Source organism: Tenrec ecaudatus, chromosome 1 (assembly GCF_050624435.1).
Source record: "Tenrec ecaudatus isolate mTenEca1 chromosome 1, mTenEca1.hap1, whole genome shotgun sequence".
NCBI classification, from domain to species: domain Eukaryota; kingdom Metazoa; phylum Chordata; class Mammalia; order Afrosoricida; family Tenrecidae; genus Tenrec; species Tenrec ecaudatus.
In genome coordinates, this window is record NC_134530.1 from 65,165,594 (window position 1) to 65,192,404 (window position 26,811).

Sequence of the window (26,811 nt, forward strand, 5' to 3'; positions counted from 1 at the left end):
AGAGTAAGGCTTGCAAGGCTCCTGGCCAATAGAGGCAGGGCCATGTCCCACGCCTCAGACGGGCAGGGATAGGGCTGCCCAAGAAAGGCCCCATCTTTCCCAACCATGTCCTGACCCCTCTAGGGTATCCTAGGCTCCGGATTTGCCCTGAAGGTCCAGGAACAGCATCGGCAGAAGCACTTTGAGAAGCGCAGGATGCCAGCGGCCAATCTCATCCAGGTATGACACCCGGGGGGCCCTGTGAAGTCCCCTCTGTGTACCTGGCCCTGGGCACTGGCCTGGGCATCTCATCTTCCCACCTGTGCCTCAGAGAAGAGGTGTCATTTTCTAGGGTCACCCACCAAGCTGTGCGCAGAGCGGGGATGCTGACAGATTGTCAGAAACTCTCCCTCACCAAAGGCCCAGTTTCGGGCCAGCTAGGACTGTCCCATTGCTCCCTTCCAGCTCCAACTCCACAGGGTCTGGCATGGTGTGGGTCCAGGTCCAGGTAGAGGGAACAGCATGTGCAAAGGCCCTGGGGTCCATGGCATGTTTGCTGGACCTTAAGGAAGTCATAATGCTCTCGGGGTAAATAGGAGAAGGGGCTCAAACATAGTAACAACTGTGAAGAAGATGCAGGACTGTGCGCCTACGTCCCCTGAGTCAGACTGACTGACCGCATCACAGCAACAGCAGCGTTCGTTGTTCAGTGGCTGAGCCTGTGAGACTGACTTTACGGAGGAGACCAAGAGGGGTCCAACAGGGCACGGGCTGCTTTGTTACGACTCTGTGACTCCCGTAAAGAGTTTCAGTCTCTGCAACCCACAGGGGTGGGTCTATCCTGTCCTAGAGAGTCGCTATAGGGTCGCTCTGGGCGCAATGGCATCCTCTTTCGTTTTCTAGTGACTCAGCTTTGGCCCAGTCAGGTGTACGAAAGAGAAATCCCTACAGGAAACGGTTCAGGCAACACTGTCACAGCCAACCTCTGTCTCGCCCTCCGACTGCCTCGGCCAGGCAGGCTCAACCCCTCTCTATCTCCCTTCCCCAGGCTGGGAACTACCCCACATCCCGCTCCCCTTTGGTCCTGCTATCTCCAGCCACCAGCGCAGCTTCCCTTCTTGGCATCTCCTGGGGCACAATGGCACTCTCCCCTGGGAGCTGGCCTTCCAAGGGGCATTGTAGGGGCAGGCGGCTGGCACCGTCCATGCCGAGAGACAGCTGGTATTGTGGTGCCCATAATTAATGAGACAGCTTTGGCAGCTGCTCCCCAGCCCAAGCCAGGGCCTAAGCAAGCAGGAGGTAAAAATATTCCTGTCCTGGGAGGGCCCCTGGTCAGAGAGGCAGTGGGTAGCCCCGTAAGAGCAAGAAGCACCCAGAGAAGTGGAGCACCCCAGGCCCAGTTTGACTATGTTCTGGTAGCTTTCACAGCTCCCTCGCCTTGCTGCACGCTCCCCCCACCCCACCCTCCAGTCTTACCACAGTGGGAGGGAGAGGGATGGGTCTTCCTGCTGTCTAGCCCTCACCCCTCATGCTGCAGAAGAAGCCTGAATGTCCATGGGTGCGGCAGGGTTGCTGGGTGATGCTCATCTCTCCCCTTGGCCCCTGTGCTTCCTGGGACAGTGTGGGGCAAAGGAGGAAGAGGTGGCAGGAGCGTTGATTCGGAGTAACATTATTCTCAGCTAACATTCATTTGACAAACATTTGCTAACACCCACCGTGTGCCTGTCGCCATACTTGGTGCTCAGGACGCAGCAGTGACCAAGACATCGCGTACAGTCTAGAGCAGTGGTTCTCAACCTTCCTCATGCCGCGACCCTTTCATACAGTTCCTCATGTGGTGGTGACCCCCCAACCATAAAATTATTTTCTTTTTTTAAAAATTTATCTATTTATTTATTTTAACAATTTATTGGGGCTCATACAATTCTTTTCACAGTTCATACATATACATACATCAATTGTATAAAGCACATCTGTACAGTCTTTGCCCTAATCATTTTTTTCTCTTTTCTTCTTTTACATTTTATTAGGGACATAAAATTATTTTCATTGCTACTTCATCACTGTCATTTTGCTACTGGTATGAATCGGGAAACCCCTGGGAAAGGGTCGCTTGAACCCCCAAAGGGGTCGCGGCCCACAGGTTGAGAACCACTGAGAGAAGGACATGAATCAGACACACTAATAAAAGGATGTGCTAAGGGTATAGCTGGAAGCCTGGCACTCATACCTACGTGCTGGACCCTGAGCGCCGCCCCAAGTCAAGCCCACTGACTTCTAACTCCCCATGGGCCTGTACAGGCTTGTGACAGTGTACATCTTTGTGGGGAGCAGACAGCCTCACTTTTCTTTTGAGAAGTGGCTGGTGAGTTTGAACAGCTGACCTTGTAATTGTAGTTAGCAGTTCAGTGCTTAACCCTCAGCCCCACCCTGAACTCTCCATTGATCAATTGTTCACTGGCCCCTTTAATCTTCAGGAGCATATCGGTAATGTGTTGGGCTGCAACCTGCTAGGTCAGTGGTTAGAAACCACCAGCCACTCAGAGGGAGAAAGACGAACTTTCTACTCCCGTGAAGAGTTACACTCACGAGGCAGTTCTACCCTGTCCTATAGGGTTGCTATGAGTCGGCAGGGACTTGAGGGCTGTGACGTGATTTTTTATCCTAACACCCTGAGAAGTAAGTCGTATTCCCTTCATTGTACAGGTGTGGCAACTGAGCCCCGGATGGTTTCCTTAATTTGCTCACCCTAGTAAGGCACAGAAGGAGCCCTGCTGGCACAGGGGTTAAAGTGCCTGGCTGCTAACCCCACTCTGGAGGAAAGGTGTGGCTGCTCCCATAAAGCTTCCCAGCCTTGGGAAGCCCAGGACGCAGCTCTACTCTGTCTTATAGGGGACTCTGTCATATAGGGCTGCTGCGAGCTGGAATGACTCAAGAGCGATGGGTTTGGTTTGGGAGCTTCTGGTCGAAAGCAGAATGCCAGCTCTTCTCCCCACACTCTGGGGCCTCCGGCTCTCTGCTGACCTTCAGGAAGCCACTGTCTCTAAGCTGTCCCTGCTGGTGGCTAAGGAACTGCGAATGGTCTCTTGACTCTGAGTAGGCTCTTGGGGTCTTTCAGGGGCAGCGGGTTGAGAGGCCTCACTGATGCTGTCTTTCCTTGCTCCCCCTTTTCCCCACCCCACCAGGCTGCATGGCGCTTGTATTCCACCGACACAAGCCGGGCCTACCTGACGGCCACCTGGTACTACTATGACAGTATCCTCCCATCCTTCAGGTAGAGCCAGCTGGGGCTTGGAGTGGGAGGGGCTGGAAGTCATGACTGGGGGCCAAGTGCCTGGGACTCAGCCGTGGGGGGAGGGAAGGGTACTGTTCCCATGGGAGCCTTTGGGTCTGGCTCTGGCCACCCAGACTCACTCGGAGGTGGAATGTCCTCTGTCTGGCTCTCCAGCACCCAGGGAAGAGGGAGACACAAGACAGGGGGTGTGAGACCCAACCCTATGTGCCCACCCCTAGGTGATGCCACTCAGGAGAGGAGACCAGCCAGCCTTTGGTGGGGGCCAAGTGACCTGTGCCAGCCTGGCATATAGTGCTGGACATATAGAGAAGGTGTGGTCTGGGCAAGAACGCATGTGCCAGAGTTGGGTGTAAGGGTCCACCCAGCCTCTCCGTGTACCCACTTCCACTGTGCCATGCAGCAGGCCTTAGGGCCCAGTAGCGGGTTCACTCCGCTGGCTCAGGCTGGGTTGGGGATGGGGGGCGGGCGCACAGAAGATTATTAATAGTATCACCAAGATGCGTGTGGCCAGGTGCCTGGCTAGGCCCTCAGGCAGGACTGAAGACCACGGAGCTTGGCTCCGTCCCGTGGGCAGGCAGGCACCCCACGGCTGGTCCAGGCTGCTGCGCTCAGCACTTCTGTGGGCGCTTTTTGCCTCATTTGTTCTCTGGGAGCAGCTGTTGCGTGATTGCACTCACTCCTGCTCCCGCACCTGGTTCTCCCCTCCTCCCGGACCCAGGGGCTCTGCCCAGGCAAGGGAAAGGAGAAAGGGGGGTGGATCCCAGCATCACACTGCACCCCCTGTCACTGTCACTTGGTAGAGGCAAGCTCCCACCTCTGAAGAGGATGTGGTTAGACAGCGAGCAGCCTCCTGACCCCTGTGGAGCCCCTAAGGACTTGGCCAGCTCGGGGCAGGGGCTGACTCACTGGAAAGACCAGGGAAGGTTTAGGATGGGGCACAGGCATGGCCTAGGGCCTTTAGTCAGACTTCACAGCCTGCCCTGGAGAGTGCCCTCGGGACCTCTTGCTGCCCGGGCATGGGTGACCTCATCCAGGTAGGCAGGGGCCCCTGGGTCTTGGGGAACAAAACGGGCCTGGAGAGTTTGGAGGGAGCTACCGTTCCAGATCTAGTCTCCAATAGTCTCATGGTTGGGCTGAATGCTACAGGGAAAAGAAGCCGGTCTAGCAGACCCCCCATGTCTCCTGGCTCAGCCTCAGTTTCCCCTAGGACCCAGAGTCTGAGGCTAAGGATTTTAGGGCTGCCACTGGCCCCTGAGTGGACACAGTTCCACGTGCAGGCACTCACTCAACCAGATGAGCAGAGGGTCAACGGGGCTGGGGCCCACTCGCTGCTTTGAGCTGGGCCCGACCTGCTCATCCGTACTTGGCAGCCCTGAGGAGTGCTCCGGAGGGAGGAAAGCCAGACTTTCTGACCCTCCCTGCTTACCTTTTCTGGCCTGGGTGTTTTCTGAGCCCCTCTAGAGAGGCAGGGCCAGGCAAAAACAGGTCAGGAGTTCAGCACCCACAGGGGTAGGGGGGTGGGGGGTGTACCAGGTCCCTGCCTACCGCTGACGGCGCCCTCTCCTGCAGAGAGCTGGCCCTCTTGTTTGAGCACGTGCAGCGGGCCCGCAATGGGGGCCTGCGGCCCCTGGAGGTGCGGCGGGCGCCGGTACCCGATGGAGCACCCTCCCGCTACCCGCCCGTTGCCACCTGCCACCGGCCGGGCAGCACCTCCTTCTGCCCTGGGGAAAGGTAGGGGCCCCCAGGGCCGCCACCTCCGCTCGCTTCTCCTTTTCCTCTTCCATTCTGTTTCTCACCTTTTCTCAGACCTGTCTCCGGCCACTGCGGGGGTGTCTGGGCCTGCTCTGGGCAGTGCCAGGCCTCGTCATGAGGCCTGGGTGGTTGGCAGCAGATGGCCAGACAGGTACAGACTGAGGGCCTCTCCGGAGGGACCAGGCTGGCCTCACCTTCTTGCCACGTGGGGCTCCAAGGGTCTGAGTAGGAGAGAATCCACACCATCCCTCCCCGTCACCCCTCCATTCACGCCACTGTCCTTTCTTTCTGTTTCCACACCCCTCACTCTTCCATCCCTGCACCCCATCCCTCCCGGGAAGCTGGAGAGAGGAGGAGGCCACTGGCCACAGGTGCTTACGGCTCAGGTAATCGTGGGCACCATCTTGGGTGTGATGGCAGGGACCCCCTCCCCCAGCATGCGCCGCTAGAAGGGGCTTCCACACCTAGAACGGGCCTCTTGGGAGCACGGTGCCGGCTGGAGAGAGAGCTCTGTGACTAAGAATCCCTGCAGGACTTACCTACACTCGGCCAATGACTAATGCTCTTGTCTTGTGCAACCCTTGTCCACAGCTTTGCTCATCCCACAGGGCCCCCTTGGGATTCTCCCAGAATGCCTTTCTCCCTCACTTATCTACACTCTGCCTCTCCAAAGAGCCTCTTTCCTCTTGACCAGTCTCTCTTGGCGTGTTTGCGCCGTGAAAGAAGAACAGAGGAAGAGCATTCATGAACAGTGGAAGTCCCAACCGGGGTGGACAAAGGCAGCACATTAACTCATGGTGTGGGGAGGTGGCTGTCTCGTAGAGGGTTAGCTTTGAGGTCAAGGGTTCGATCCTACCTGCCCCCCATCTCTCCCTTCTTCCTTCCTCATCTCTTTGCTTTAATCTCATTTTCCCATATCATCTCAAACCAGCCAAGGGAGCCGCTGGGCCTTGAGCCTCGGGTGTTATTCTGAGCTCTGGACCTGGGACAAGCAATGAGAGAAGAGTCAAGTCACTCAGTGATGAGAAGGAGGTAGCTCAGTGAGCGCTTACTTGTGCTGTCTGTTGCCGTGTGTCCTTGAGACAGTCATCCAGCTGCTCTGAAGTTTGTCATGGACTGACAATCATGGATGGTTGGGCAGCTCAGGGCCTCTCGGTTCTCTAACTTTCTAGGTGGAAAAGCCCGGGCGGATGCAGAAGAGAGGGTTTCAGTACGGGGGGTCTGGGAGCAGCTTCCCCTTCTTGGCCTCAGTGAGGCACTCCGGAAGCGGGTTGGGGAAGGAAAGCATCACTGGTCAGGTCAGGTTGAGACTAGACAGTGGTGTGTCCACTCTGATCTCTGTCACTACCTGAAGTCCCCATTGCACCAAGGTTGAGAGGCAGAGCCCCGGAAGTCATCCGGCAGCCCTGCCCAGGGCCAGAGCTCGCTGCGCCTCTGGGTTGCTCTGGCCTTGTCTTGCCTCAGCAGCACCAGCACCACCACTGGCAGCTGCTCCGGGCCCCTGGGCCCCCTAAGCATAGGCGTGGATTATGCCTGTGGTTTGGTCACCACTAACTTCGCAGCCTTCTATCCACCTGTGTGTCCAGGTCCCACGGGTGGTGGTGCTGGTGGGGAAGGTCCCCAGGGGGACTGAGCTGTGACTTCTAGGATGCCAGTAACCACCAGGTTTAGGCCAAATGGTAACATCCTTCATCTTGGCTGTCTCCACCTGAGGGGGTGGGTGCCCCAGCCAAGAACACACCCCTCCCCCCCAGCACATGCTTGGTTGGCCAGGCCTCTGGTGGTACTTGGGGATGGATCCGGCTGGGCACAATCCCAGGAAGCAGAGCTACGTGGGGCAGGACTTCCTAGTGGATGGCCCTTGGGGTCTTGAGAGGACACACCAAGGCCGTGCTTCTCCAAGCATGGTCCACCAGCTCCCGCATCGGTATCACAAGGGGCGTTTGTTCAAAATGCAGATACTTGGCCCTCTCCCCAAGCATCCCTGGAGAAGAGGCATAGATTTCTGCAGATTTAACATGCTCCCCAGGAGATCCTTATGCAATGTTCAAGAACCTCTGCATCCCGGGGATGGGAGCTGGAGGATGACTGGGGGGATCCTTCTCCCCCCCCCCCAGCCACAGGAGGCCGGCCCCATCCCGGCAGCTCCCCATGCTCTGCCCACTTGCTCTTTTCCCACTAACCTCTGTTTGTGTCTTGTTCTCAACTTTCCAGCCAGATGTTTAGTAATAAACGGAGTTTCTTTCGGATCCACGCCAGCTGGAAACCGAGGTACCCCCTCACCTGCTCCTCCTGTCCCCACTCCTCCTTGCCCCACCCAATTCTGGGGCTGGAGATGGGGACAGGATGAGCCAAGGACAAGGTGCATGTGCCTGCCGCCTGCTGTCTGCTTGGGGCCTGATGAGCCCTCCGCCTTTCCGGGGGGGTGTCTCTGCTGAGCCTGGGGTTCTGGGCCTGCCTGACACCCCGTCTGCTAGGAGGGACATTTGCAGGAGACTTGGGGAACAGTCCTGGCTCTGCTGCTGCCCACCTCTGCGATCGTGGCTAAGAGAGCCCGGCTCCTCGGTTCCCCAGCTGTGGAATGGGCAGACTGAACTAGAGGCACTCCGACAGGCCTTCCCCACTCTGACTTTTGCCAGGCGTTGAGTTTAGCCTCCCCTCTCCCCACTGCCCACCCTCCAGGAGACCGGCGAACAGGTGAAGGTGCTCAGCCCAGCCCACTGAACCGCATCTCCGCTCCGTGCTCTGGCACTTGCCCATGGCAGGCCCTACTTTGTGCACCGGGAACTCGGTGATGAACAAAGCATGGCCCTGGGGAGTTGCAAAGAGTACTTGCAATTCGGTATGACGAGAGCAATGAAAAAGGAAAGCCGGGGGCGAGGAGCCCCAGGCGGGCCCTTCACTCTGAAGAGACCCTGATAGCAGAAATGGGCATTAGGGAGGTGTTCCAGGCTGATGGGAAGCGGCACATGCCAAGGTGGCAGAGGGAAGGGGGATTTGGTCAGACTTAGGAGTGAGGGGTCAGGACCTGAGGTTGGGGATGTCAGCAGATCCCAGTCTGTTGGGCCTGGCAGACTGGGCTCATGGGATCCTGGGATGCTCGGATTCTTGAAGGTGCTTCTAGAGCCTTGTGGGCCAGACCTGTGAGTGGGAGACAAAGCTACCCTACACCCCTCCTTCAATGGAGAGACAGTGCTTCTCAGGAACTTGGACTCTGGGTCAGAACCTGGATTCAGGTGCAACTTCCACCACTGACTAGCTCTGTGACCTTGGGCAAGTCACAAACCCTCTGTGCCTCTGTTTCCTCAGCTGTAAGGTTGGTCTTGGGATCTGTTTCTGCTGAAATGGCGCCTGGCTCCTCGGAAGTGCTATGGAAATGCCAGCTTTTTCCCACTTGGTATGTCGGGCAGTTAAGGTCTTACCTCCGACAAAAAGCTCACGTTGAAAACCCCGGCTGCAGGGAAGGGGAATACACTGGCAGGTTAGGCTGAGGCTAAGGGACTCAGCCTGTGGTGGGCATGATGGACAGGACGGGCAAGGCCAGGGCCAAGAGGTCATGGTCAAGGCGGTTTCTGTGGTCCTGAAGTGTGTGTGTGTGTGTGTGTGTGTGTGTGTATGTATGTGCGCGCGCGTGCGCACACAACACCAGCAGAGTGGGCTGCCTTGGTTCCCCTGAGAGGAACCTTCAGCTGGCAGAGGTGAGTCCCTGAGTTCGTGAGAGCAGGGGTGAGTCCAGCAGATATGGCCGAGGGGCAGCCTGCCAGGCACCAGTGCATAACCCCGGGCTCCCCAGCCTCAGCGCCTGTGACACTGACCATGATAGTTCTTAGTTGTGTGTGGGGGTGCTGTTCAGTGCTCAGATACAGACCCCTGGGCGGAGTGTTGTTGGGTAAGAGTTGGACTGCGGACCGCAAGGCTCATGGTTCACACCCTCCCACCGCTCTAGGGAGGCAAAGAGGCCGTCTGCTCCTGTCAAGATTGGCATCCTCAGCAACCCAGTGTCGAGTCTCTGTGAGCCAGGCGGCCTGTTGGTTTGGTCCTGTGTGTTGTAGGGCATATAGCAGCATCCTCGGCCTCTGCCCTATAGATGCCAGGGGCGCCCCCAACTGTGAATAGCCCCCATGCCCCCTCAGCAGGGTCAGATCATTCTCGGTTGAGAGCCCCTGCCCCAGACCCTACCCCGATCATTGTCCCTGAGAGAGACGTGGCTTTCAAATTCAAGGACCTGGGTCTCAGTCCTTGCTGTTTTGCACCAGCCCCTGCTTTCATCACCTCCAAACCCGGGGTGATAAATATGGCCCCCAGCCCACGTGCCCCCAGCCCACGTGCAGCGTTCGGTTGGCCAGACTGATGTGTGAAGGCTGTCAGCACCGGGCTTGGCATGTCCTGAGGAACCTGGGGCGGGAAGGCACTTTTGCAGTGCCCGCTGAGTGCCAGGTTTCGTTCCATTTTCTGTGAGCTTTTCGGCTCCAGAGAGGCTGACGTGAGCCATTTTTCTGGGCTCTGCCCAAAGAGCTGGAATCCAGGGCCCCTCCTGGGAAAAAGAGTGCCTTCTTGCATTAGGGGAGCCCAGGGCTGCTGGCTGGCTGGAAAGTTACAGAACCCCACAAACTGGGCCGGAAGCACCCCTCAGCCATCACAGAATCAGAGCTGGAAAGGGACCTTTTAAGGCCTCTAGTTAGTACGAAATCCCAGGCTCCTTCCCCATCAAGTCCCGCTGAGAGCAAGCCCAGCCTCGCCTGCTCTCGGTGCCTGATCGACCCGGGAGGTCGCCCTTCCCCCGGAATGCCTCTGGGGCCTGATGAGCTGGTTGTGGACCGAGTTCCAGGCCTCCTCCAGCCCTCCTCCTTCCTCTCCCGCTTGAGGAGTGGGGGACTAGGGGGAGGGGTGCACGAGCTGGGAGGGTTGGGGTGCTTGCCAGCATGAGGAGCCTGCAGGAATGGCTCTGCAGAGGGAAGTTTGGGAGAGCCAGCCTCAAACTTGAACTGGAATCTTTGGGATGTGTCAGGGGGATTCTGGGCCAGCTAGGAGCATGTTAGACTGTGGGAGGGGCCCTCTGTTCTTCCCTTCACACCCCTTCAAGGCTGAAACCCTTGACCTATAATCTCCCTTCTGGGTGGAGGTCCCCGCCCCTAAGGATGGCCCACCATCCGGGCTACCTTCCTGAAGGTGCCCCTGGTTTTGAGATCTCGCTCACCTCCACACCTTGGCTCTAAACAGCTACCCCATGCTCTGGGCATGGGGGGCCCTGGCTCCCACCCAGCCCGAAACCAGCATGTATGCCCGGCTCAACCCTTGATCTGAAAGACCAGAAGTATAAGTGATACAGGCTCGTTCACCATCCCCTGGCCCACCTTGACCTTTCTCTGCAACTGGCTGGTTCTCTTCTGCGCCAGGGCCCTGAAGCTGTCTGGGGGGGAGGGGGGCAGGCCTCAGCAGGGGAGACATGGGTGCAGCCGCGGGGCCTGGGGTGGTGGTACTATTTGCATGGGCCTTCTCCAATAGGGATACCTGAACATCTCAGGCTCAGGGTTACTATAGGAGGAATTAGTGAACCAAACCCCGCCTCAGGGCTCCAGAGGCCCTTCTTCCTCCAAGTTTGAGGGCCATGATGAGGAGTTGAGGTGTGGAAGGGAAGTCAGCGCATGGACATGCGCACAGCCCAGTGTTGGCGCTGCTGACCTGGGAGTTCAGTAGGCAGTGCAGGGGAGCAGACCTGGAAGGGGGCAGACCTAAGGGGCCAGTGCCGAGAGGCACAGAGGTCACCCTGGGGCTGAGCCCCTTTGGAGGGCCACCAGACCCCACAGCCACAGGACTACCATTTGCACCGAAGTCTATGAGATGTGAGCCCGGGCATATAGCAGGCCCTGTCTGCTCAGCCATCCCTGGTCCTAAGCCTCCACCCACCCAATGTGGGATCAGATAGCTCCAGCTCTGTGAGGGGAGGAAACGGACACACGTTCATACATGCCCGCATAGGTGCATGCCTGGGAACCTGCGTACCCTAACACCCGCAGACACCCCACAGCTCCACACAGCCCATTCCTGTGTACTTGGGCTGGGGCCTATTCTCGTGTGCGCAGCCAGGACACCTTCTCCACTCCGCAGCAGCCTGTCTGTGCCCAAGGGTTGCCGCCTCTACCCTCTACCCAACCACCTGGGCCAGGTCCAGCTCCCCCGCCCTCCTGTCTGTCTCTCTGGCTTCCTTCTTGAGTTTCTCTCACCTTTTTCACTGTGACATCTGTCCTGTGCACCCCTTATCTGTCTGGGTAACGAGGGGGTGGGAGGTGGGGGTGGGGAGGGAATCTGCCATTTGCTAGAGTTAGGGCCCCCCCACCCATCCCAGGATGCTGTCACTTGATGGGCGTCTTAGTGCTGCTAGAGCAGAAACACCACAGGTAGGTGTGTGTGACACGCAGAATGTTTATTTTCTTACACTTCAGGTGTCTAGAAGTCTAAATTCAGAGCACCTGCTCCAGGAGAAAGTTCTGGTTCTCTGTCTGTTCTGAAGGAAGGCCCTTATCTTGTTGGCTTTGCATCCCAGTTCCTTGGTGGGCTCCATCTTTCTTGGCATCTCTCTTACCTCATTGTCTCTCCGCTCGCTTGTTAAATCTCTCCTTATATCTCAAAAGAGACTGACTTGAGACACCTGCACTAATGCTGTCTCACACACATAGCAACGACAGCCCATTCACACATGGAATTAGACCCAGAGAGGGGAGGATTTAGAACACACCATTCACACATGGAATTAGACCCAGAGAGGGAAGGATTTAGAACACACGTATTTTTTGGAGGACATAATTCAATTCAACACATTCTGCCCTTTGCCCCCACTGTCCCCCAAATGCAAAACACATCCCCCAGTAACATCATCTCAAAAGTCTTCAATCAAAGCCAAGTCCAAATTCTCATCTTCTGAGTCATCCGAGTCAACTACTGGGGAAACTTTAGGCTTCTTTCTTCCTGGGGCAATATTCCTTTTCATCTGTGAACCTGTGAAATCTAGACTAGACGTTATCTGTTTCCAAAATACAGTGGTGGAGCAGGCATGTGGTAGCCATCGTGGTTAACAGTGGGGAACTTAGAAGGGCTAATGGGCACCAAGCCCGTCTAAGACCCAAAACAATTGACAGCAGCTCTCAAGGCTCGAAAGTCATCCTCTGTTCTCTGAGCCCATCTGAGCAAAGGCTCTGCCCTTCAGAATCTGGGTTTTAGACACGCTTTCTGATTCTGGGTGGAGGCCCCTCCGCCGTGGGCTTCCGTTCTGCCGTCTATGGGGAGAGGCAATCTGCTCCCTTGGCTTGAGCAGCCCGCCTGCTCCTCGGCCATCTGAGTGGTGACTCGAGCCCCCTGACCCTGGCAGGCCTCTGCAGGCCCTCTCCCTCCTCTTTGGACTGAGGTTTCAGTCCCCCGGCATCACCACACCATTGAACCAAATTGTTGAGGATTGGCTTCTCGGAAACGAGGAGATTGTGGCTCCGTCCCTTGAGATCCAGGAGACCAGGGCCCACCCTTTGAAGACAAGCAGACTCTGCTTCTTTGAACAGCTGTGCTCATCTCTGAGATGGTTCTTTTCCTTTACTAGGAGGAAAAAGATGCTGCTCCTCTGGCCTGTTTCCTGCCCATAGAAGTTTAAGAAGCAGGCAGGATTCTCTCCCTGTCCCCTTCAGTCGGAGCCAAAGGATTTTCTGCTGTGGTTGTTGGTTAGATTCATCCGTCACGGACTTCAGCTCGTTAACAAAAGACCGTGTCGCCACATCCTTAATGACCAGCCTGGGACACATGTCCTTAGTTTGTACAATAGCATTTTCCAGATCTTTAAATTCTGTTTGTGTTTTGGGCAGTTCGTTGTTTTCAGTCCATCTCCTCCATTTTTCATTTTACTTGTAAGGCAGTAAGGAGAAGCCACGCGGCCCCTTCAAGATCTTGCTTAGAATTCTCAGCAGCCAGGCATCCAAGTTGACAAGTTCACCACTTACAAGTTCTGTCTTCCACCAAACATTTGAACACAATTCAGACAAGCGCCTCACTGCTGCATACAAAGCATCACCCTTGCTCCATGGTCCAATCAAGTGCTCATCATTTTTCTTTAAAGTGTCACCAGAAGGACATCGAGCGTCCACGTTTCTAAAGTGTCACCAGAAGGACATCGAGCGTCCACGTTTCACGCTGTTGCTGGTGTCAATGTGGATTCACTGAGACAATAACGATGCCCTCTGCAGTCCCTCAAGGAGCCCTGGGGGCATCATGGCCACGCATTGGGCTGCTGACAAGGTCATCAGTTTGAGACCACCAGCGGCTCCTTGTCACTGCAACTGTGAGCAGTTCCAGTCTTGGAAAACTCAGGGGGGCCGCTGCACCCTGTCCTGCCCGCGGGGCCACTGTGAGTCAGTGTTGCTGGGTGGCAGTGAGATTGGTTTTCTCTGGCACCTCACTCCCGTGTTAGCCTCATCAGGATTACCTGTGCTGTCCACCATCCTACCAACAGTGTCTTCAAGGCCATCCAGGCCTTTACTGTCAGGAACCTTAAAACTCATCCAACCCCTGCCCTTTACCCGCCCCCACACTGCTTCCGCAGCGTAGAGCAGCACCACACTCTTCCGGAGCCCACTTTTGTCCTTGTCATCCGGTGCGCCTCTAACCGAACGAACCCTCCCAAGCAATTGCTTCAGGCAGCAGGCATTTCCGTTGAGTCCACACTCGGCCCCTTTGCTCCAGCGGAAGGCTTGCTCTCTCTCTGTCGGCTCCGGAGGCCGAGGCCGGCTCTTCAGCGTCTGCGTCCCGGTTCCCTCGGAGATCTCCATGTGTCTTGGCATCTGTTTCACCCCATCTCTTTCCGTTTAAACCCGTTTTTATTTCTCAAAAAGAGATAGACTCAAGACACACCCCATGCCAGTTCTGCTTCATGAATGTCACAAAGACCACCCCTTCCTACATGGGATGATGATCGTAGGCACAGAGCTTAGGATTTACGACCTGCCATTCAATCCCCAGCAGAGGGGAGTCGGTACCCAATAACTAGCTGCCCTCAAGCCCTAAGTCAGATCTTTGGCCCCCTGACCCTCTCCCCCAGCTCGAGCTAACTTGGCTCTCTCCTCCTCCCGACCTGCCCTGCCCTGCCAGCAGCCGGATGGGCATCAAAGACCGCATCCGAATGAGCAGCTCCCAGCGGCGGACAGGCCCATCCAAGCAGCACCTGGCACCGCCCCCAATGTCCACCTCCCCGAGCAGTGAACAGGTGGGCGAGGCCTCCAGCCCGACCAAGGTGCAGAAGAGTTGGAGCTTCAACGACCGCACCCGCTTCCGGGCCTCCCTGAGACTCAAACCTCGGGCCTCCGCTGAGGGTGAGCCCCTGGGAGGCTGGGGGGACAGAGTCTATGCTGGGGGGGCAACAAGACTCGATCCTAGTACCAGCTAGCTCTGCAACTGATTGGCCGTTTGTGGACCTCAGCCTTCCGGCCTATGAAATGGGCATCCTAATACCTGCACATCTGGGCTTCAGACTGCCAGAATCCGGTGAGACTGTGGAGGTAGTGGCTAAGATTACCAGCTGTGGGGGAAAGATGAGGCTTTCCACTCCTGTGAAAAGTTACCTTCATGGAAACCCACAGCGGCGGTTCTACCCTGTCCGAGAGGGTCGCTGCGAGCCCGAGAGGGCCTGGCAGCGGTGAGTTTGGGTGTGGAAGAGCCTAAGTTTGGAGCCAGGCTGCCTGGCTCTGCCACCTACACTTCCTCTCTCTGGGCCTTGTTTCCTCGTCTGTAAAAGGAAGACAGTAATAGAATCTACTTCCCGGGGTGGTTGTGAGATCAAGTGAGGTCATCCCTGGAATGGGAACGGAGTGCTTTGGGAATATAGTAAGTGCTCCATGTACCAGCGACGTCGATCGTTAACTTCACCTCAGGAAGAATGAGAATCAGCCCCTGTGCAGCCCACGCAGGGCTCCCCCATCTCAATGTCCCAACAGCCCTGGGGAGTAGGCTCTGTTTTTATCCCCACATTACAGATGTGGAAACCGAGTGTCCACTAGTCAGCAACCTCGCCGGGAACCTCAACCAGGTCTGCCCCTGCTTTCTGCCTTGCCCAGCTAGCCTAGGAGCCGAGTGGGGTCATTCCTGGGCCACACAAACAGTTACACGCTGGACTGCTTGCTGGAAGGTTGGCAGTTCTAACCTCCCCAGGGGTACTTCGGGTAGTCTAAAAGGTCCCAGCCTCAAAAACCTGAGGGAACAGTTCTGTCCTGCGAACAGGATCACCAGGATCCACCGTGAGTTGGCATGGACTCAGTGGTAACTAAGTATGAGGGTCCCCGCTCCGCCCCTGCCTGGCCCTGTGCTTTCGTACAAGAGCTGCCTCTTTCTGCGCCTCAGGTCCCCTTCTGGAAGAAAGACTCCCCTCCCAGCTTTGCCCGAGTCAGGCCTCTGGGTGGGGAGAAGTGGGGGTGCATGGACCAGGATGGACATGGGAACTGGAAGCCCCAGAGGGACCCAGCCATGTCACCTCTGCCTGTGCTGTGTTTGCTCCTGTCATGCCATTCACTGACTGAGGACTCAGAGGGCCCTTTGTGGAAAGTGACAGACCCCACATGCCAGTTTTAGGGAGGTACTTACCCATGGAGCCTGCACAGAGCCCTGCCCAGGATGCTGGAGGAAGCAGAGGCCAGGGATTGTTTAAGCGCTGCCCCTCTACAGGTTGGGGCTGGGCCTGGGAGCCATGGGGTATTCCCCTGCGGGCCTCAGGATAAGACTGAGGAGCCTGAGCTTACGATCCTGCTGAGGGAGACCCTTAAGGGTTTCCTCCAGGCCTAGGATTTACCCCAGCCCAGTGCATAGCAGTTACTCCTGGGGCTATTAACTGCAAGGTTGGAATTTCAAAACCACCAGTTGATCCGCAGTAGAGAAGATGGGGCTGTCTACTCCAGTCAAGAGTGACCATCTTGGAAACCCTCAGGGGCAGTTCTACCCCGACCCATAGGGTCCCTGTGAGTCGGCACCACTTGGTGGCAGTGTGTTTGGAGTTTGGGTGCCCGATGGTACACTCCCACCTGGACTACCTCATTTGTTTCTTGCTGCTCTTCCTCATGGGCCCCCAGGGAGGTGCTGGCCCTCAGTGGCTACAATGGCAGCGGGGCAGGCAGTACCCTGAGGTCTTCAGTCTCCCCTCTGGTTCCCCTCAAAGTGGCTCAGGAAGTGGTGGTGGAGTTCGGAGTGTCCCTTTCTGCTGCCACTGCCCGGGCCATGTGTCTTCCCAGAGGGCCCCTCAGAGGACGTGGCAGAGGAGAAGAGCTACCAGTGTGAGCTGACCGTGGATGATGTCATGCCCGCTGTGAAGACAGTCATCCGCTCCGTCAGGTGAGACTGAGACTTAAGGTGACACCTCCTCTCCCTCCCCCGCCCCATAAGGCCGCCATCATTGCTGCTTCCCATCTGGGGCCTGCCCTCCTGGCCAGAGCTGGCCTAGCTCCCAGCTGTGGCCTGCCTGGCAGGGCTGGGCTAGCAGAGACCCTGGAGTATGGGTAGCATATGGCTGCTACTCACGGTGTCTGGGGCAGAAGGCCTGGGTGGGCACCCATCACTGGTCCCTCACAGAGTGTCCTCATCACTGCTCCATCTCCCCTCCTTGCCCCCAGCTGTGGATGAGTGGTGCCCGTCCCACTCTGTGTCTCTGTCTCCGGGTCTCAAACATTCCCTTTCTCTTCTTGGTGTCGTGGCCTCAGGCCGCTGGTTTTCCCCAGGACTTCCAGAGCACCGCTTTTCAAACCCCAGGTCACAGCAGTTGGAAATTGACTTAGTGAAATCCATGGAAACGAATAAAGGAATGGGCCTGAAGAGAAGCGACCGGAGCCGATCTCGCATGTTGTTGTGGTTCAGTGCCGTTGAGTCGGCTCCGACCCACAGCGACCTCGTGTACAGCAGAACGAAACACTGCCCGCTCCTGCGCCAGCCTCCCAGTGGTCCCTGTGCCTGAGCCCATCGATGCAGCCACTGTCGCCTTGAGGCCCTTCCTCTTTTCCGCTGCCCCTCCACTTGACCAAGCATGATGTCCTTCTCCAGGGACTGGGCTCTCCAAAATACGGGAGAGGAAGTCTCGCCATCCTTGCCTCTGAGGCGCACTCTGGCCATCCTTCCCCGAGATAGGCTTGTCTGTCCTTGTGGCAGCAGTCTGCGGCACGTTCCACAGTCTTTGCCAGCACCGTCATTCGAACGCATTGATTCTCCTTCAGTCTGCCTTAGTCAGCGCCTAACATCTCTTACCGGAACAATACCGTCACTACCATTTATGAAACTGAGCTGTCAGGGGCGTGTGTGTGTGTGTGTGTGTGTGTGTGTGTGTGCAGGAGCCTCGGTGGCACCAGGGGGACACACTGGCTGCTCGCCGAGAGGTTGGCGGTTTGAAGCCCCCAGAGGTTCTGCACGAGAAAGGCTTGGTAACCTGCTCCCGTACAGACTCACTGCCCAGGCTCGCTCACTGCCCTGGGGCCCGTCTGACTCAGCACCTCTAACAGAGGGTTTCCAAGGCTATATATCTTTCGAGAACAGATAGCCTCACCTTTCTCCCAAGGAACAGCTACTGGGATTGAACGCTTACCTGACAGCACCACCAGGGCTCTTCAGGAAGATCGTTTTGCTGCCATTGAGTCAGTCCTGCCCCTGTTGTTCGGTGCCAAGGAGTCGGTAACCGCTCAGAGTGACCCTCTGGACAACAGAAGGAAACCCTGCCCATGCCTTAGCTACCCTCCCTATTGTGCTTCTGGGTGAGCCCATGGTTCGATCCAGTATCCATCATCTTGTGTAGGGCCTTCCGCTTCTTCGCTGCCCCTCTACTTTGCCAAGCATGATGTCCTGCGGGGACTGGCCTCTCCTGACAGCATGCTCCTAGCTGGTAAGATGAGATCTGGCATCCTGGCCTCCAAGGAGCATCTGGCTGTACTTCTTCCAAGAAAGTCCATGGTACTTTCAATATTCTCCATCAACACCACAGTGCGTCGATGGAAATATATAGATTCTTCTTCGTCGTCCAACTTTCACAGGCACACGAGGCCACTGAGAATACCATGCCTGGGTTCTGGCGCACCTGAGTTCTCGAAACAACCTCCTCGCTTTCTCAACACTTTGAAGAGATCTTAGGGAGATTTGCCCGATGCAACGCGTTGCGTGTTGCCCTGACTGCTGCCTCCAGGAGCATTGATTGTGGATCCAGGTCAGATGAAACCCTTGATAACTTCAATCTTCTCTCCATCTACCGGGATGTCACATGTGGGTTCAATTGTGAGGCTGGTGGTCTTCTGTACACTGAGTTGTCGGTACTGCAGGCTGCGATCCTGGACAAGTGCTGGTCCTGACCCCTAGTGTCCCTGTACGGTTAGCCTCCCAACCCGTACACCACAGCGCCCTCCATCAGGGCTCCTCACAAAGATGGTGATCCAGGAAGCCCCATGGAGGCAGTTCTACTCTGCCGCACAGCGTCGGGCACTCTGAGTTGAAAATGGACGCAACAGCATGGAACTACAGCAAGGTGTGCATGTGCACTCGTGTGTCTTGTAGAGTTTATTCTTCCATTGAGTGCGTCTGGGACAAAAAGAAAAAAGTGGGGAAAAAGGAACGCCTTACTCTTTTAGCTGCTCCCTCATCGACACTTAAGATGGACCAGCATCTCTTGAGGCCTGCAGCCATGGTCCAGCCCGAAGCTCTGCGATATGGAGACTTGTCTCCAGCCTGCAGCTCCAGCCCGAGACCTCAGGCCTGCTGGTCTTGCCACTCCTGTTCCTGGGGAGTCTCCTGCCTACTCGCTTCCCTCCCTGCTCTTTTCAAAGCCAGAGTTAGCTCCCACCGCCCTCCTTCCATGCCTTCAGCCTTTGTCCATTGTGTGAGCACACCGCAGGGCTGAGCTGCCAGGTCATTTCTCCATGAACATCCCACAGCCCCTAGCAGCCCCAGCGTGCCCCCAACCTGCGTCTCCTCCTCAGTCCCCAAGTCAGATTCCTGGGAATCATTTTGTCAGTGCCCTCTCCTGCCTGCCTGTGCTGTACCTCCACCCCCACGGCCTCAGCCAGCTCAGCCCTCCCTGCAGCTGTACCACCTCTGACGCTCCAGGGCAGTCCCTCTAGACCACTACTTCTCTACCTTGCGAATGCTGCGACCCTGTAATACAGTTCCTCATGTGGGGGTGACCCCCAACTATAACATTATTTTCTTTCTTTTTAAAAAAGCATTTTACTGGGGGCTCATACAACTCTTATCACAATCCATACATACATATATCAATTGTATAAAGCACATTTATACATTTGTTGCCCTCATTATTCTCAAAACATTTGCTCTCCACTTAAGCCCTTGGCATCAGCTCCTCATTTTCCCACTCCCTCCCCGCTCCCCCTTCCCTCATGAACCTTCGATAATTTATAAATTATTATTTTTGTCATATCTTACACTGTCCAACATCTCCCTTCACCCACTTTTCTGTTGTCCATCCTTTAGAGAAGAGGTTATATGTAGATCCTTGTAGTCGGTTCCCCCTTTCCACACCACCCTCCCTCCACCCTGCCAGTATCGCCACTCTCACTGGTACTGAAGGGGTATCTGTCCTGGATTCCCTGTGTTTCCAGTTCCTATCTGTACCAGTGTACATCCTCTGGTTTAGCCAGATTTGTAAGGTAGAATTGGGATCATGATAGTTATAGTGAGGGGGTGAGGGAGGGGGGCAGAAGCATTTAGGAACTAGAGGAAAGTTGTATATTTCATTGTTACTATACTGAACCCTGACTGGCTCATCATGACCCTTCTGTAAAGGGATGCCCAGTTGCCTACAGATGGGTCTTGGGTCCCCAATCTGTACTCCCCCTCATTCACAATGATTTGATTTTTTGTTCTTTGATGCCTGATACCTAAACCCATCGACACCTCATTAATACACAGGCTAGTGTGCTTCTTCCATTTGGGCTTTGTTGCTTCTCAGCTAGATGGCCGCTTGTTTACCTACAAGCCTTTAAGACCCCAGACACTATGTCTTTAATAGCTGGGCACCATCAGCTTTCGTCACCACATTGCTTATTAACCCATTTGTCTTCAGTGATCATGTCAGGAAGGTGAGCATCATGGAATGCCCATTTAATAGAACAAAGTATTCTTGCATTGAGGGAGTGCTTGAGTGGAGGCCCAATGTCCATCTGCTACCTTAATACTAAACCTATAAATATATGCACATAGATCTATTTCCCCATCCTTATATTAAAATATATTTACATATGTACATGCCTTTATTTAGACAGCTATAAATGCCCTTTGCCTCCTAGCTCTTTCCTCTTATTTCCTTATACTTTCCTCTTGTCCCATTATCATGCTCAGCCTTCATTTGGGTTTCAGTGATTCCTCTCAGTTACATTACTCTCGATCAAGCCCTATGAGGTCTCCTACGCCCTCCTGACCACCGATTTGGATCACTTGTTGGTCCCAGTAGAGGGCTGTGGGCAGTGGTCCCAGCACAGGTGAGCTGGTGCTGGACTGAGAGGAGGCTGGGGGAGCAGAACCCTTCCTCTGAGACCCCTCTCCCAACAGGATCCTGAAGTTCCTCGTGGCCAAAAGGAAATTCAAGGAGACGCTGCGCCCCTACGACGTGAAGGACGTCATTGAGCAGTACTCGGCAGGCCACCTGGACATGCTGGGCCGGATCAAGAGCCTGCAGACTCGGTGGGTGCTCTCCTGGGCAGGAAAGAGAGGCAGGAAGGCAGTGGCAGCTGGAGTGTGTTCCAAGTTCCTCTGCTGGCACCCAACGGAATTGGAGCCCTAAGCTCCCCCTGGGGGCCGCTGCAGCGGCTGGTGGTCTGGCCCAGGCAAGGCCTCTCATTTGCGGAATGTGGGTTAGGCTGCCCCATTTGCACTTGTCCCGAGTCTGCAGAAACACTCAGCTCAATCGCAAGACCTCAGCGGGAGCCTGAGGCCCTGCAGGTTCTGGGACGTCCTTAGAAGGGCTGTTGCCCGGTCCTGCTAGAAACCACCAAGCCCATGCCCATGACGTCCATCCCAGACTCATAGCGGTCCCATAAGACAAAGTAGAATTGCCCCATAGCGTTTCTAAGACTCTAAAGCTTTTCCGATGCAGACTGCAACATCTTCCTCCCAGCCGGCTGCTGGGCTCAAACGTCTGACCTTTCAATGTCTTTCTGTTCGAAGCCAAGCGCCTGATCACTGAGCCATCAAAGCTCCTTCCTGAATGTAGTAGGCCTAAAATAACGACTGACTGTCTACCTCCTGAGAAGCTAGGCAGCTCAGCTTTCCGCTCAGCTCCCACGTTAAGGAAGAAGGCTCATGCCAAGACCCGGTTCGCCTCTGTTCCTCCTTGTCTTTTCTTGGCCACGTGGCCACGCACCCAGTAGTCACTGCTCGCTGACTCGGTGCTCTGCAGTTGAGGTATAGCAGAAGGCAACCAAGAGCTTTCATTCCAGTAGAAAAGCTGGTGGAAAATGAGCACAGCCCCCAATCCCAGTACGTCAGATGCTAATCAATGCTAAGGAGAACCATAAGGATTGGGGCGTTGGGGCCTGGCATGTTCAATAGGAGAGAAGGGGACCAATGCAGGAAGTGAGGCCACAGCCCTGCAGCCTTGTGGCTGAAGAGTTTCTAGATAGAAGGAGCAACAAGTGCAAAGGCATGGATGTGTTAGTTACAGCCTGGGGGTCAGTGCGTGTGGACGGGCGTGGGAAAGGTAGGCGATGACATCAGAGGCCAAGAGCACAGTGCTCTGCGGGTCCCTGCACCCAGGCCCCTGCAGATCGCACGTGTTGAGTGAGTGATGGTAGAAGTAGAAGAGGTCCTGTCACGCTGATGGGTTGTGGAGACAGGAGGAGCCAGTCAGGGATTCCGAGAACTAGGAGAGGGTGCTCTTGGGAATCCAAGGGAACAAAGCGTTTGCAGGAGGAAAGGGGGGTTACCCAGGGGCTGAAAACAGGTCAAGTAAAATGAGGACTGAGAATTGATCCCTGGATTTAGCAGTGTGGAGGTCATTTGGAACCTTGACCACGGGAGTTTTAGTGAAATGATGGGGGCCAAAGCCTGACTGGAGTAGGTTTAATGGAGAACAGGAGGAGAGGATTTGAATGGAGGACAGAGAACTCTCTCAAGAACTTTTCCTTTGTTCCTCCTTTTGGCTGTGTTTTGGGGTACAGAAGAGACTCCAATCTCAAATATACTTTGAGGAGAAGATTGATTACGTCTTGAAAGACAGAGGCAACACAAAGGCACAAAGGCAGCATCCATCTGGATGAGGGAGGCCATTAGCAGGAGGTTAAAATGGTGGCCAAGGATTCAGAGGCGGGAAGCTAGCTAAATAAGACACATCACAAAATTCCTGATTGGCGGCAGGTCAGTACATCACAGGTACAGAGGGGACGACAGGAGCAGGAACAGGACCTCGATTGGGACACACATTGTGAGAAAGGCTTACAAAATTGGTCCGGAGCCTTCCGGCCAAGGCATTCGGAGTGAGACGGACAGGGCTGGACTCACGATGATGCGATCCCCAGGAAGATGACCTCCACCACGTACACACCCAGCCAAGCTCCTAAAAGACACTGCCCCTCCCTGGCTGTCTGGAGAGGGGTAGAGGAAGGTCCTGTTTTCCAATACATCCTGCCTGAGGGCAAGATGATCTACATCCTTGGTTAATGAGCAGAAGCATTCAACTGAGGCTCACTTAGTCCGTGTGGGCTCAGCAAATGGATTTGGGGCTATCTCTGCCCTCCATAGCCTTTTGCAAACCAGGCGCTCAGATGCAATACTACAGAGACAAGGTGGGCCACCTCTGATCTTGCTCTGTCTCTCATTTCCATTTGCCTCCTCCCTCTCCCCATTGGCTTCCGGAAGGTGATGGTGGGTGGCCTCGCCCACTCGTGGTGTAGGGCGTCTCCCCTTTCCTCTGCAGACTCCTTCGGGGAGGGGAGGGTTGGCGTGTGCCTGGCGCCTTTCCTCTGATAGTTCCCTGTCCCTACAGCGTAGACCAGATTGTGGGTCGGGGGCCTGGGGACCGAAAGGCCCGGGAGAAGGGCGACAAGGGGCCCTCCGATACAGAGGCGGTGGATGAAATCAGCATGATGGGGCGCGTGGTCAAGGTGGAGAAGCAGGTGAGTGTGGGGTGCACGTCTCGGAGCCTCCGCCCGGGTTCAGGTTCGCCAGGCCGGAGCCGGTCGCAGGCGCCTCCCACCTTGCGAGCCTGCCCACAGATAGGCCCCGCCTCCCGGAAAGCCCACCCTCTCCCGCTTAAACGACCCGCCCGCCCACCTAAGCCCCGCCCAAGGTTGCACTATTCGCAGGCAAAGCTACCAAAGGAGCCTTGGCCAAATTTAGTCCCGCCCACTCCACAACCCCGCTTCTCGGTCTCTCGCGCCTTTCCCATCTGGACCACCCTACATTTCACCCTCAGCTCTCCTGCCCCGCCCCGCCCCGCCCTGCCAAAGCCCCGCCCCACTCGCAAGCCCCGCCCCTCCCGCTCTCCCCCAGGTGCAGTCCATCGAGCACAAGCTGGACCTGTTGCTGGGCTTCTATTCGCGCTGCCTGCGCTCGGGCACCTCGGCCAGCTTGGGCACCGTGCAAGTGCCGCTCTTCGACCCTGACATCACCTCCGACTACCACAGCCCAGTGGACCACGAGGACATCTCCGTCTCTGCGCAGACGCTCAGCATCTCCCGCTCGGTCAGCACCAACATGGACTGAGGGGCTTCTCAGGGACGGGACAGCACATGGCCAGCCCCTTGGCCTCGCGCTCGGACCCCCCTCCGAGGCCTCAGGACTCCTCTTACTTGAACTCGCATCACTTGCGGGGAGCGAGGCCACACGCAGCATTGAGCAACTGTGGGGGCTGGGCGGGGGAGGGCGGCGCCAGATACCCGCTGTGGGAGCCGGCGACCCGCCCCCACATCAGCAGGAGATGCCAGGACGCAGGGAGGGCCACAGCAGCGGCTGCCCCATGGCCTCTGGGTCCCCCAGTGCCCTGCCCGCGCCATCAGGTGTGATCTGGCCCTCCTGGCAAGGGCACTGGCCCAGGAGTGGGAGCGGGTCACTGCGGCCCTGGGCCCAGACCCAGCTTCCAGCTATGCAAGGTGAGGTCTCTGACCCACCCTTCGGACAGAGCAGGGAAGCCCTCCCGCCAAGGCCCTGCCCCACTTGGGGGTGGGCCCCAGGTGCCCCCAGAGGTACCCACAAGACACAGGACCCTGCCGTATGGCAGGTGGGCACCATATATGCAAACTGTGTTAAATATGCAACTTCAGGGACCCCCATGGGGTCCTTTTTGCCCTCTCCCCTCAGGAGACGGCCCCCAGCAGTAGCTGGTCTCAGGCTGCTTGGCCACAACCCCGCTTGTCACCCATCTCTCCCCAGCACGGGCCCAGTTTCTCCTCTGCCCTTCCGCAAGGGCAGTGCTTGGGTCTTTTCCCCGGTGCAGGCATCACCTCCCAGGGGTTCCTTCTGCCGGGGGTCCAGATCCCTCTGGCCCTCCAGACACTTTAGAGACAGCCGAGGTTTCTGTATCCTCCCACCACGCAGACACACAGAAAGGCTCATACAGTCACACATATTTGAAGAAGTAAACGCAGAGCCACCCAAATGTCCTTGGCCTGCTACAGATGAACCCAGTGGACTGGCCCTGCAGGCAGGGGCAGCTCCCCACTCTATCGGGGCATCTGGCCAGGAGAGGGAGCTCAGAATGGACTCAGGTCTCTGCAGGCCTCACCCCAGGGTGTGGCCAGCTCCTCTGCTCCTCACAGGTCCTGGAGCCCTAACCGCTGCCTCTGTCTGCCTCCAAGGGTTACCCTTGACATTCCCACAGCACAATTCAGTCTAGGCATCCACCGGAAAGATCCCAAGCCCTTCCCCAAGGGGATTACCAGGCCCAGTTCCATCCAGGTTCCACCCCTTCCAAGTCACTCGAACTCCCAGAGAGAATAATAAAGCAAACAGCAGCTACTATCCGTCAGGCACCATCTGTGCACTTGACACTCACATGCACTGTCTCCCCTCCTTCCAGTACCCGTGTCTCACTTCAGTTGGCAGCCTCCCCCGCCCCCCATATTGGCATAAGCCCTCAACCACACCAGGTCCCTAGCACCTCTCTGGTACCCATATCCTTCTTCCCTCTTCTGCAAAGCCAATGCAGGTGGCAGGAGGGCGATGGGTAGTGGATTGATGGCGAGTTACTGCGGGGTGCCAGGGGACAAGGGTCTCAGGCCAAGCTGCCTGCATCTCATGACTGGGGACCTGCATGCACCAGCGCCAGGGCTGGGGTTGGATCTTGCTCAGCCTCATGGTGCCCAGCCTCTGCCCAACATGCCCTCTGCATGTGACCATCATGCCCTGGATGGAGCCTCTCCTGGCTCACCGCAGCCACACTGCACTATCCACAGAGAGCCACTTTCCCCTTCCTCTGAGACAGAGCTGTGGAGAGGGCGGGAGACTGGGAAGACCCCACCACCAAAGGAGGCTTGGGAAGAAGCACCCCCACTCCTTTCACAATCAAGGTTCCTCCACCAACCCGGTTCTCAGATATGCAAGTACCTCACTTTGTTAACTTATTAACTTATTGGTTTCATTAAAGTTTTCAGTAGGAGGTGTTTGGACTTGGCTCTCTTCAGTGGCGGCGGGGGCCGGGGCTCTGGGCTGGGACTGGGGCCAGAGCAATGTGGATTAGGCAGGCATTTGGGACTATGGGCGATAACGTCCGCCACAGTCGAGTGGGTCTTTACTGTCTAGTGCTTCTCCCACGTAAGTATCACAAGCGGGTAGCTGTAGCAAATGTCAATTTAGTTTTTCACAGTTCAGGAGACCAGAAGTCTGAATTCAGAGCACAGGTGAAAGGGAAACGTTTTTCTCTCCGTTGGCTCTGGAGGAAAGCCCTTGTCGTTCTGCTTCCTGCTTCCTTGAAAATCTTCATGTTATTACCATCTGTCTAACCCCATTTCTCCTGTTTACCTGCAAGTTTAATCTCTGATGCCTCAGAAGACTGGCTCCAGACACACCTTATGCTAATCTTGCCCCATTAACATAACAAAGATGCACCCTCCCAAATGGGATTATAGCCACACATTTTTTACAACATATATTTTTGGGGGCCACAATTTAATCTAAACTTTGCACCCTTTGACTGCAACCCCGCACAGATGAATGTCCTTGCTACATCATACCAAAACATCATACAAAAGTCTCAAGTCAACTCCACGTCCCAAACCTCATTTCTGATTTATCTAAATCTGATATATGAATGATTTAAATATGGATGACCTTAGGTATATCCCACCCTGGGCAAAAAATTCTCTCCATCTCTGAAGCCTGGGGTAAGAATGCAGTGATGGAATAGACACAAGACAGGCATTTCCGTTACAAAGGGGAGACGTTCTAGGAAAAGAAGGAAGAATGGGCACCAAACAATTGATAGTAGCTCTCAAGGCTAGAAAGCCCTCCTCTGTTCTCTGCGACCATCTGAGGGGGCCCTGCCCTCCGTACTCTGAGTATGGGCTATGCTGTCTGGACTCTAGGCCCACTGGGATAGCAACCTTGGTTTGGGGCAGCCCCCATTTTCCTAGTCCATCTGAGTGGTGACTCCTACGACCTTGTCCCTACCAGGCCCCATTTTTTACTTTTTGGGCATGGCAATTCTGCCCCTTCCGTTTTGGGCGGTGGCCTCATCTCCCTGGCATACTCTGGAATAGAGATCTGACTCTGGAACCTAGGAGACTATGGTGCTGTTTTCTGAAATCCAGGAGACTGTGGCCCCACCTGTGAAACCAAGAAGGTCCTGC

The 26,811-nt window shown here is 55.9% G+C and overlaps 1 protein-coding gene across 2 annotated transcripts in view; it reads left to right on the plus strand.

The window, feature by feature from the left end:
- KCNQ4 (potassium voltage-gated channel subfamily Q member 4) overlaps positions 1 to 23,731 on the plus strand; it is a 63,341-nt gene extending 39,610 nt beyond the window's left edge. Inside the window, exons 7-14 of one of the 2 annotated variants that reach the window (XM_075539349.1) lie at positions 124 to 219; positions 3,165 to 3,253; positions 4,844 to 5,005; positions 14,153 to 14,373; positions 16,279 to 16,378; positions 20,582 to 20,713; positions 23,013 to 23,142; positions 23,519 to 23,731. In XM_075539349.1, the coding sequence (XP_075395464.1) occupies positions 124 to 219; positions 3,165 to 3,253; positions 4,844 to 5,005; positions 14,153 to 14,373; positions 16,279 to 16,378; positions 20,582 to 20,713; positions 23,013 to 23,142; positions 23,519 to 23,731 (1,143 nt within the window). The remainder of the gene's footprint in view (positions 1 to 123; positions 220 to 3,164; positions 3,254 to 4,843; positions 5,006 to 14,152; positions 14,374 to 16,278; positions 16,379 to 20,581; positions 20,714 to 23,012; positions 23,143 to 23,518) is intronic. The other variant, XM_075539351.1, reaches the window with a different exon arrangement.
- The last annotated feature ends 3,080 nt before the right edge of the window (positions 23,732 to 26,811 follow it).